The 12,696-nt window shown below is 39.4% G+C and overlaps 1 protein-coding gene across 1 annotated transcript; it reads left to right on the forward strand.

Moving 5' to 3' along the window:
- On the forward strand, positions 1 to 11,828 carry tuft1a (tuftelin 1a). Its single transcript, XM_058386035.1, has 12 exons — positions 1 to 182; positions 6,127 to 6,192; positions 7,182 to 7,280; positions 7,470 to 7,556; positions 7,662 to 7,730; positions 7,829 to 7,909; positions 8,666 to 8,776; positions 9,638 to 9,861; positions 9,996 to 10,101; positions 10,189 to 10,272; positions 10,380 to 10,474; positions 10,566 to 11,828. The coding sequence occupies exons 1-12, from the start codon at positions 126 to 128 to the stop codon at positions 10,636 to 10,638; spliced, it is 1,152 nt and encodes a 383-aa protein (XP_058242018.1). The 5' UTR covers positions 1 to 125; the 3' UTR covers positions 10,639 to 11,828.
- The last annotated feature ends 868 nt before the right edge of the window (positions 11,829 to 12,696 follow it).

Genomic DNA, 12,696 nt, shown 5'->3' on the forward strand with positions numbered 1-12,696 from the left:
GCCCATTATACATTCACTGGTTGTATCGCACTGGACAGCGGAGGCTTCTAGTCTGAAGTACCCAATTTGTTTGATTGTTTATTTATTTATTCATTCCGTTAGAAAAAGTTTCTATCCCGGTAAAAATGAGCAGTACGCGGAGCTTGTGCACGTTCTCGGATTTCAGAGCAGGAGAAAGAGCGGTGAGTAACTTTGGATGAAGTTCCTTATCTCACATAGCGGAAGTGGAAACTAAATCAGTTACTTAGTTATTTTCAGTAGTCAGAGTTCACCTGAAGCTTAACTCACAAAACACTTTTCTACACAATGACTTTTAATCGTGTGGAGTCTATTATATATCCAATTCTATACAAATACTGCAAAGCCTTGTGATGAAGGAGACAGGAATAGAAATATTTAGAGGATGAAGTACAGCCTATTACATCCCATTGATATTTAACAATATCACACGGTTGATATATATTGTTTTGTTTTTTTTAGACTGTGTTAAACATGTATTTTGCTTCATATACACTTTTAATGGAAATCTGTATGAGTATTCAGTACTCTTATGGAATAGTGATCATTGTTAGTGTGTGTTTGGGACCACTGGGTGGATTAACCTACTGTACCTTTAAATATTCATTTGCATGGTGTGTAGTACATTTTCTCACATGGTCTATAGTGTATAGTTATAAAATAGAGTGTGTGGGAAATTCCAGGCATATTGCAGTAAGTTAAGAAACAGGATGTGCTTCAGCTGTACAGGGAAAGAGTTTAGCGGTGATTACTGTAAGAAACAGGATGCTCATCAGTTGAACAAGCAGAAAGGTGAACTATGTTTCAACTTTCATATTTACAGCAACATTTGTTTAGATTCTAAATATCGCTTTGAATTCTTTCTTTTTCTTTCCTATATTATTCACGAACGACCTACTACCCTAGCCAGGTTTTCTTTCACGTTTAGAGTTTAGTATTTCATTTAGTTTTTATTTTATCAAATATAGCCACCATGTTGTTATATATATCATGCAGTACAATTTGGTCAACACTCAGTGTGTTTTTGCACAGCAAGAGATGGAATGAAGATGCCTTAAGGCATATCTGTGTATTTTCCTAGATTGTGGCACAGCTGCTCTTTTCAGTGCACCATTGCAGTAATGTGTGGCAGTAAACTTACAAAATAATGCTCAGTCCAAAACTTTGGGGAGCACAATAATATCTGAAATGATTATTCAGGTCAGTATTTATATCAGTTGTCAGCAAATATTTTCTTTCACCCGGGCCTTAGTCGCATTAACTGGTTAGTCTCTAAACACTATATTTTGTTAGCCAATTATCATTGACATGATCTATATAGATCTCACCAGGATCTCATAAAATGATGTGTAATTCATCAATGGTGATCAGAATACACTTCATGTCACAGCACTAAGAAAAAGATCATATCTGCACATTGCAGATTAAAAAAAGTGCTAACTTTCAATTACAAGTCAAACATTTGCACCCATAATCTTTAACCCATAACCTGGACCATGTTTACGTTGTTGATCAGATCAGGAGAGAGTGTCTCATGGCTAATAAGTAACCTGTCTTACATTCTGTAACCTGTTTATTCCTCCATTCCTCATGTCACTAAGCAACGTTGTGCCTTCACCAGATTTATCATGCCTTATAAAGAGAAAAGCAAAGAGAAGGGAGATTAATGCGAGTGGACTTTTACAGTTGCATAAAGGGAGTGTTTCGACTGCGTACATGGCTTGCACGCAAACTAGGCTAAAGGTGCTGTGTCAGATATTTATCACATGTTTATTGCTTGGTAATGGAAGCAATCTGTTTTTTTTTTTTTTATATGCTTGGACTTCCCAGTTTATATTTTTTATGTGGCTTCATTTTACAGTAGGATGCATATTGAAATATATATATAAAAAAATAGAAAGGATATTTAGATCTTAACTCCAGAATGATTTGTGTACACTTTGTTGTGTGTTGTAGTGGTAAAATATTCTGTTTAGATGTTTTGGAAGAGCTTCCCATGCCCATATATGTCCAGTTGAAGTTGTCTGAGATGAAGTCACAATACCAGCTAAGTCATGACTTATTCCAGATAAGCCTATAATTGCTGATACTACAGAACACAGTAAATCCTCATGTTTTCCAAGGCATCATTATGGCACACCGTCTAATCATGTGTTTGAGATACACACGGTAATATTTGTGCTACAAAAGCGTACGCTGTCCTGAGTGACTACCCAAATCCTCTATGCTTCAAGTCACTTCTAAAATGTAAGGTTTTTATCAGTAGTAGAAGACTTGGTCATGACTATTAGTCATTATCAGCAGAATGAAGCCAGACCTTGTGATGACTGTGTCTCTTTTGCAGCCAGTATCTTAGTCGGCATCTGGACGCAGAATAATAGGGTCTGAAAGGTAGGGTTTAAAAAATTAGACAATGAGCGACTGAATTAACGAATGACCTCCTCCTGATATCATGCTTCAGGAATTTTTCAGGCCCCACACACACACACTCTCACCTCTCACTCCAGCTTTGTTTCAAGGCCAAGAAGGAGGAGGAAAGAGATTTTCTCAGTGTCTGTCTGTGTTATGAAATCTAAGAAAACTACATGCAGGTTGTTACATAGATTCAGCTGCGTACAGCAGTTTTCTCACGGACTTGTTTGGTTATGTAAAATACATGACTACTGAAAACACGTTTGTTCAGGTTTGTTCAACCGCTGCGTCGGTATTGTTTACCCTCCTCTTTCATCTGTCTATTCACATGATATCCCTCGCACTCTGTCTCACTTGTTTATCTGTCAGGCAGCTTCCTCTAAGATTATAGCGACTTAAGGTCAAGGAATGTTTGACGAAATAATATAATAGCCGATCTTTATAGAAAACACATGATTGTTGAATATACTGATTGTATAGTATAAAAACATATTCCCTCTTTGTCATGTGGCATGTAGTTCATATCAATATGATTGTAAAACATGGACTGTAAAGAATGTGGAGCAGTTTGTCTCGCCCCAGGTGGTGAAGATCAGAGCAGTGATGAATTTAGAAATTGGAGGAATCCTTCAGGGCTCAAAATGTAGCACTCTACTAAAAGTGTTTTTAATTTGCTGTACTTTTATGTGTTTATTTATTATCTCACTTTTATATCCACATCTACTTCTTGTTGTTCATCTTTTGCCTTTTGCTTGTCATTACTGTTAGGGCTGTACAGGATCTAGACTACATAGAAATGCCAAAACAGATCTCTTCTTCTTCTTCTTCTTCAAATTCCTTGCAGGATACATTTTGGCAGGTAGTTTCATTAGGTTCATGCTATTAGGACAATTTGTACTTCCACCCCTGATTGTGGTGTGTGTGTGCGCGCGTGTGTGTGTGTGCTGCTGTTACTGATCTGGGACACACTGAATGCTTTATGCACCTCGAAATCTCTGGTTACGCCTAGGCTCTTTTGACCTTTAACTGAGAAGAATCAATGAATGTGTGAGTGTGTGTGTCCTGAGCTTTTAGTCTGAACTAGTATGAGATTACACATTCCATTCTATTCAGCCTCCGCGTCGCCTCCCATTATTTGTCCCCGTTTTGTTTTCACATCTCTCCTTCCTGCCCAGCGTCCTCCTTCATTCCTTTCTCCCTCTCTTTTACACTGGCCTTTTCCTGTAAATCAGCCCCTGTTTACTGCTACTGTTCTAAAACGTGAGGAGATGAAACAAAGGGGTGCATGAGAAAAGGAGCAGGAAATGCAGAGAATGAAACACATAAGGAACAAAGAGAAAGCTTTTGCTAGTACCTGATTTGATTATTTATATGATTATGGAAAGCAGATGTGACATGTGATCACTGCATCACATGGTTACAGTCTTCCTTGTTCAAGCGTATACATCTTTTCAATCTATTTTGGATATACGACTGTTGTTTGGATTTGGTACTCATGTTACTCAACTTATAGTGCATGCAGTGTCCTTCATGCAATCCAGAGCAATGACAATTAACTATTTATTTCTTCATTTTTTGCATGGAATTCCTCTAGCTCTTAAAATCCCAAGTGAGACTGTTTTTCCATTGGTACAATATTCATACATACAGTATATTCCCATGAGCTAAAAACCATTTCAAGACATGGTTAGTCAGTATTTATGACTTTATTTTGGTATTCTGATTGCTGCTCCACATGGACTGAGATGAGTAATGTTTATAAACAGTTCTAAATAAAGGTCAATGGGAATAGTGTGTGAATAAGGCTCTTGGGTGGTTATCAGATGCACAGCAGGCCTGGATACTGTTGTTAAGTTCTCGTCGATATCTTCTGAATGGTCATCATAATCCCTGCTAGATAACGTGCTGGTGTGCACACGTGTTTATGTCTGATATAGTGTCTGAGTTAAGGAGTGGTATTTAACTTGGCTTGAGCAAGCATTTAAATGCTGCTTTGCCTTGTATGGAAACACACATACGCAGGCTATCAGCAGTCCAGCGTGCCACTTTAAACAGGACGGAGAGCTGTGTGGACGCAGTAAAGTCACTCAGGTAAATGTAAGCATTTTTCGAATATTTAGTGTACAGTATAAATCTAATGATCTCGCCAGCTACTGTTTTTATAAGTACATACGTCTTAAGGTGTTGCCCATGGTTATTCTCGGTCTTAGTCCTTGTTATGACTCCATTGTGGACGAGAATAATCTGCTTGTTTTGACTGGATGGGTGGAGGTGTCGCATTTACAGATTTTGTGTGATTAAGGGTTTTGGTAAAAAGCCATGAAGACCTGCTGAAGCCATGTTCATTGCAACATCGCGTTCTAGCCATGTCAGCTCCGTCCAATGCAGTGACACTTTAATACCAGGCATAAAGACTCGTACATAAAGTGTGATTTAATGTTTTCATAGCACCTTTGTGTCAGTGGATATTAATGGTGTGTGTCCATATTATGTACCTAGTTGCAGAAAATTTTCCTTTCTCAAATCTGTGTTTACCAAACCTCTGTGTCACTGAGTCCTGTGACACATCAATCACTGATAAGCCCTTTGAGTGTGAGGCGGGCGCACTTGCTCACTTTTTATGAGTGTGTAAAATAGTAAAAAGCCCAGTAAAAGAGACAGAGATGAGCATTTATAAGCAGATATAGAACAGAATAGAGTCTTGGGACAGATAGACCACACACACACACACACACACACACACACACACACACACATACACTACACTGTCTCCATCAGAATGCATATGCCATTTATCAAACTGTATATAGAGAAAATACATTCCTGTTATATAATATCTATTTTATCTTTTGCTACTACTGCACCTGTATGTTTGTTTGTGTGTGTGTGTGTGTGTGTGTGTGTGTGTGTGTGTGTGTGTGTGTGTGTTGTGAAATCCTTCATTTGTCAGCAAACTCTTTTGGTTTCTGTAGACCATTCATCCCTCAATAATCTGCTCACTTGTTTAAAATACACCGTGTGTATATGTTTATAGACAGATACATGATTCATAACGTTTGCAGCTAGATTTAAATCACCATAATGCTAGACGTTAGATTGTATTGTTTGGATCATAGTCCTTGATCACTGTTAAATTAAGTTTGTGTCAATGTTATAATGCATTATAATGCACTGTGTGTGGTCAGATTAGACGCAGTTTATAAGAGTTTAGCGTTGGAGATTGTACAGCATGTATTCACGTGGCCTCTGCGTTCTCTCTTCCTGTATTTGTTATTTCACTGAGACCCTGTCGCTATGGGGATATTCCACATCCCTCTAGAGCTCATTGCCCTGTTTGGAGTCTGTGCCACAATTCAAATGCGCATTCAAAACGAGAGCGAAAGCACGCCGGGGGAGTTCTGGTATTTTCCAGTAGCCGAGTCCAGACGTCAAACAGAATGTTCTGTATCTGGCAGGAAGATGTATTTCACCCTTTTTCTTTCCCTTTCCAATAAGTAAGCACTGGCATTCTTGCTAGACTTTTATAGACCATTGGCCTCTCTCTCTTTCGCTTTTGCTCACACACCCACTCATGGGACTATTACTCAGTTTCTCCTCCCCACATTTTCCTCTACACTTTTTTTAGTTGCTTCCCTCATTTCTAACGGTCCGTTTGTTAGGGCTTTCCCTCACACTTTGTTTCTTCTTGTCCTTCAGGATGGGTGCCGGAGACTCCGACTGACCCTGCACGACCAAATCCATTATCAGCCCACCGTAGGAAAGGTAAGAACCTGATTATTCCAGAATGCACAGCTCACAAACACGGCTCTTTACATGTAACGTAGTAGGAGGCAGGGCACTGAGCTTAAAACCACAGTAGAGGGAAGAAATCCTTCATTTATTCACAGAATAAATAAACAACTGAATCTACATGTGCTTTTTTTAGTTTGAGTTCTGAACACTGTATTTATAATGATTCTCTGGTCTCTAAGATTTCTCCTAGAGTTTATACTGCCTTATTTATCTGCTCAGTGTCATAATTACTTTGGGTGAAAGTTAATACTTGAAACCTCTTGTAAACGCTGGCCAGTTATCCTCCCGTCCTTCTCCTATCCTGTCTTCATGTATCATTCTTTTTCTTTCTTTAAATCAGTCCTTTTCAATTCACCATCTTTCCTGGAAAAAGCTCAGACTTCAGTGAAAATGAAAACACTCACGTCTGTGTGGCTGTAGTCCAAGACAGAGGGTCTTTTACGCAAGACTCACTGAGGACCACAGTCGCATTGTTTCAGATTGCATAACATCCCCTCCCTGGCTTTCTCTCCATCTGTCTAGCTTTTCTGCTCCTCCTCTTCATTGTGTATGTCTGCCAGAGATTCTTATGTTCATGGGTCAGAGACAGGGACCTTTTCTTTTCTTGATCTAAACCCACTCCACTGTTTGATTTTTTTTTTGTCCCTGGAATTATTCATAATGATTTTCTTTGTTCTAGAATAGAAAAATATTACATAGTTTTCACAAGCTTTCACAAGTTAATATTTGATGACGCATAATGAAGCACCATATTAACAGCAGGGAAAAGCTTACACCCTGAGGGCTATGAAACCTTAAAGCTCTGAACATGATGCATCTGATGGAGACTGAATGTTCTGAGGAATTTACAAATCATTTCTAAGGCAAGCTGGAACAGTTTGCACAACAGGACGTTTCCCACAGAATATGAACATGCAATATCAGGCTAATCAATCAACCTGTCCACTTTATCATTCCAGCCTATTGGCAGAGCGTTTGCTTTGGTGCAGCCGACGAGCGAGAAGCAGCCACTCAAGGACGAGCCAACCAAAGTCGAAGAGAAGGTCGAAGTCATAAAGGTGAGCAGTGTGGACCGGGATGTTGCGTGCAGGAACAAAAGTTGTGATGTAAAAGAGGGTGTGTCAGCTTAAAATTCCACTGAGCTCTTAAATCCTGTCTTGCTTTCACAACAAACTGGTCTACATTAACACATTGCTCAAGCGTGTGACCCAAGGTGTGGTGATGTCAAGCGTGTGTTTGTGTTTCAGGTGTATCTGCAAGCACAGAAAAAGGAACAGGACAGGAGTCAGCAGAGTCTGAAAATGCTCTCGGATGAGGTTTCACAAATAAAAGAGGTCAGTTGGATTGCCTTGTCCCATCACAAGTTCTTTAGTGCTTTGTGTTTATGCTTTGTGTGTAGTGTGTATATATCTCTGAGTCACAAGTACTCTCTTTTCCAGGTGCGATACTGTTTGAAGAGCCTGAGGGAGCAGATGGCAGCAAAAAGCAACCACAGAACAGAGCACAAGGCAAGAGATGTGTGTGTGTGTGTGTGTACAAATAATAGGGGGATGAATACGGACAACAGGACAAGGCATGAACAAGTTTCTGTCTCTTGCTCTTTCAGATGCAGTTAACTCAAACTGGTGTGAACAGAGGACATTGTGCTCTGACATCACTATCAAAACAGGACAATGAAGACAAACAGGTAAGAGGTTTTCATTTGGTCTTTGATATCACACACACACCCACACAAACACACATACCGTAACGCTTGTATACACACTGGCATACACAGCCTGGCACCTGGATATATATATAACTTGAACACACACTTTGGTTCTGAAAGCTACACACAACCATACTACAAAAAGAAACACACATCCATTACTTCCTGCAGCTATTTTTTTACGATAGTAGTTTGTAGAAGAACAGTTCCTGGTGCAATCCACATTTAGAGAGTCGCGTATTGTCCGAAAACCATTTGCAGCAAGAGCACATACACATTGTGCTTTACAAAGCCTCTTTTAATTCTAGAGAGCTTTGTGAACAGGCGGAGATTAAGTTCCCCCACAGAGCTCTCTGTGTGCGAGTTCAGCCATGGCTCAGAAATTGAATGGAAAAAGTTAAGTGCTGCCTCTACAGTCGGAGCCAACACCCTGATGACGTACACACACACACACACACACATATACACACACACTCACAGTCCCTTCCTCTTCTGGTTTCTCTTGCCTTTCCTCCTTCTCATTTTAATTCTATAAATATTGTCAAGGAAAGTTTTTTCATTTCCAACAGAAGTAAAAATACAATAGAGTTGAATGTAGTGTGTTGTAAAGACTAGTCTACCAGTTCAAACTTTATATACATAATTGATACAAAACATATGTTAAAAAAGCACCTCCATAATACAAGTCAGGAGCACTCCAAATGCTAACTCTCTCTTTCTGTTTCTCTCGTTTAGGAGATTGTGGATGAGCAGGAGCGAGACAAAATGAGGGAAGTCAGCAAGCGGCTGTACAGTCAGCTTCAGGAGGCAGAAAAGAGACACCAAGAGGAGAAGGACAAATTACAGGTGAGCCTCTTCTCGAGATCACACCTTCTTATTGTCCGCCCCATGCCGTGATATCCATACATGGGCACTGTAGGTGTACTTACTCATTACATTGTAACGGACGCATTCCTAAGGAACCTGTACGATCAGAAAAGGGGTTTACATCATTCCTTTTACCCATGGCATAGAAGGTGGGGTTAGGTGTGTTGTTGGGACTAGTCTCGCTCCATGCGTCACAATAATTGACTGATGCCTCATGGTTTTTCAATGAAGTAATGTTCTCTTCGGTGCTAATGTTAGCTTTCCAAACAGATACTCTAGGGCATACAGGTCACGTCAGAGTGATCCTGTAGAAACCCAACAGAAGAATTTTGTACGAAATCCATCTTTTAGGTCTGGTTTCTTTAACTGTATTTTTGCCATTCTTTATTCTAGAGCATTCCCAGTTAAATGTTTATGTGTATTTAGAAAAATTCAGTTGTGTATCTATAAACAAGTGTTAAGCAAGTATTCTCAAGAGGGCGTGATGTGCACAAACCACATATTTTATTTGTGTAATGAGGTCCACATTGTTTACATACAGTGTTTGTATGTGTTTATAGTGTATATATATATTTGTGTCTATCTATCTATCTATCTATAGATGTGTGTGTATGTGTATATATATAATATGCATTTCTGTCATCCTCTGTGTATTACTTAACTTTAATCTTTCCAGATATTTAATCCTTTGTTAACTAAGCGCTAACTTTTAATTTTCTTATGCACAAATTCAATATTTACATAAAAACCCTGCTTTCTGGATACTCCACTTTCTCTCAGTCTCTCCAATCTGGACAGTCCAGGGAACTTATCATTTTTCATTTCTCTCTCCCCCCTCAGGCTGAGGCAGGTCAGTACAAAAGGCAGCTCTCTGAGCAGAGTGATCAGCTGAAGGAAGCTCAAGTTAATGCACAGCAGCAGGACCAGCACATCAGAGAGCTCCAGCGGCTGATGGGTGGCATGGAACAGGAGAGTTCGTCTCTTAGGGAAGAGTTAATGACCAGGGAGTCGGAGCTGTTGCGGCTACGTGAGCTGAAAGAGGAGGGGCAAGCTGACAGGGAGAGGTGAGTTTGCCACAAGTGCTTATAAGTGAAGGTGAGGCGGTCTGGTTTAGCAGGTGGTGCTAGGAAAGAAACGTCCAGTGGTTTACTATTTTCTCAGTTCAAGATGAACTAAAAGGTCACTGTGCATTTTGTAGATTGGAGGATTTGGAGAAGGAAAATGCCATCCTTAAAGAGAAGATACACCACCTTGATGATATGCTCAAGAGCCAGCAGAGGAAACTCAGACAGATGATTGAACAGGTATAAAATCACATCTGGATCGATGGCATTCTATTTTACACTTTTCTTTTTTTAAGCACAGTCACACTCACGTTTTCTCTAATACAGCTGCAGAACTCGCGAATGGTGATTCAGGAGAGGGACCGTGTCATTAAAGAACTGGAGGAGAAAGTTGCTTTCCTTGAAGCAGAGGTTAGCACACACATGCGTGCATACACACACATTTATTTCCACACATATTCCACGTGGATCATTTCTTCTGTGTACTCATCACGTGGATCAATCACTTGTTTATACAGAATACAGAGCTGCGTGATCAGATGGACTATTTCCTGAATGGCCAAAGGCCAAACTCTGGGCTGTTGTCAGATTCCAATGCTCAAATTGTCTACAGGTAACACACCCACACCCACACACCAATAAAATGCACACTCCATACAAATAAAATGCATACTAAGAGTATCTTGTCTTTCTCTCTTCCACAGTAAGCCACTGAAGCCGTCCACACTAAGCAACAAGAACCTGCCGTACATTAAAGTCATAGAGATCAAGTCATGAGCACAAACTTCATGACAACGCTGTAACCACGTTAACGCAATCCGCATCAGAATGCAGCAGGTCGGCGGCTCCGTACGTTCTCAAGCACAACAGCCTGTAGTAAAGCTCCACAACGTCTTGTGCTAGGAACCACAGCGGCACGCTGCCCTTGCTAGCTATCTTCCTGACTACAGATGTGCACAGCTGCAGCTCAACATGATATGTATTGTATTGCAAATTATTGTATTGTATGTAATGAATTTTCAGTTACGTGTCGATGTAAATAGTCTAGATGTAGGTTTCAACATCACAGTGTGTCTGTGAGCATGCATATAATGACTTGAACTCAGCTGAAGTAGGGGTTTAGAGGTGTTAAATATACGTAGACGAGCTTTTAACCAGAAATGAAGACGAAGCAGAACTGAGTGAAGAGAGGGAGTGAATGGTGCGGTATGGCATTCCTTTGAGGCTGGCTCTCTGAACACAATCCCCACAATCTTTTGTGAATAAACAGACAGAGGGAAACATTGTGTTCCTTTCACTTTCTCTCACTCTTTCTGTTTAACCTGGAGTTGAATTACAGAACTTTTGTTTATCAAAAAGATCTTACAGCTAACAGATCTGTGTAAGAACGAGATATAGAACGAGAGCAGGGAGCTTTACCAGATTCTTGGCCTTAATGAAGGAATTATAGAGTATCTGGTGTTAAAAATATCTTTTAAATTCTGCTACTAAAAAGAAAAAGATATCCATGACGAGCTAACAGGTATAAACCTGTTTCATTTGATATGGAAACTCAAACCACACAGTGGTTTTGTGCTGTTGAGAGACACACATATTGAGTTTCAGCCTTTAGTCTGAGATCTTTTCTAGGCACTAAATCTAAATTACACCCTTTAGTATAGGTCAAGTCGAAGTCTACTAAAATGTTAACCTAATTGTAAATTGTCAGGATCCCCACTGTCCTAGAATATCTGACTGTTTCTAACACCGATGTTATAAGGTAGGCCAGAATGCCTTGAATAAATAAATCTTTGAGAGACTCCGTCTGCTGTTAGGACAAGAAAATAAATGTATGAAGTAACAATCCTCATTACTTGGGAGTTGAAGAAGAATCATGTTAATTTCATGTACATAAAAAGACATTTTTTGGAAAATGCATTTCACTGACATTAAATTCAACACGTGTACATATTTTATTTTTACTTTAATTTCTGCTTCTTGTGTATTTAATTCCTTACCTGTCCGTAAATGGCCTTAAACTTTGCACTTACCTTCTGCTCTTTATTTAATATAAAACTATTTTTGTAGTGAAACGAGTTGCCGTATTAATGATCATGTATATTTATGCAAAATTGTGTTTTAATAAAGCGATCAAAAAAGTATTGATTTGATATTTCCTGTGTTACAGTGAACGTGGATTTAAGCTTTTGGCCTTTGGTTAGTCCAAGTTTAGATTTATGGTGCCGTTATGTTTCTATGGTTTATGAATTGAAGCAGCTCGATGCAGTTAACCTATCTAAGTTATCTAAAATAGGAAAAAAATTGTCTCTAAATCTAGAATTCACAGTATGACCTGAATAATGAATACAGATAGTAAACTGTGCACTCACTCAGACTGGGAAGAGTCCAAGCTTCCACTTCATTGTAATAGTGGAATTGAATTTCTTAGCAGGCAGACCGTCCAGAGTTTTACGATTACAGAAATTAGCACAAAATCAAGCAAGCACTGAAATATTCTGAGAAGCTTGCGATTTTTTCAGTAACCACAGATGTTTCACAGATTTTCCAAGATGCAGTGTAACATCGTCACAACGTGCATTCAGCCAAAGCCGTTTTCCGTTAACATCAAGGACCAAGAAAGGTTTAATGTCATTCCAGAACATGTGGTGCATGACAGGGAACAAACCTAAGTACTGAGGTCTTAGAAAGACTATTAGGGTAACAGCTGTGCTCATGTTCGAGACACTATCACACCAAATCAATACATACCTCTTCTTTGGTAGGAGTAAAAGAATCCTGCGTTTGCCGTTTTTGCCAATTCAAGTAGTTCTCTAGAAATAAAATGCAAAAAATTTT

Source organism: Hemibagrus wyckioides, linkage group LG01 (genome assembly GCF_019097595.1).
Source record: "Hemibagrus wyckioides isolate EC202008001 linkage group LG01, SWU_Hwy_1.0, whole genome shotgun sequence".
In the NCBI taxonomy this organism is placed as follows: Eukaryota; Metazoa; Chordata; class Actinopteri; order Siluriformes; family Bagridae; genus Hemibagrus; species Hemibagrus wyckioides.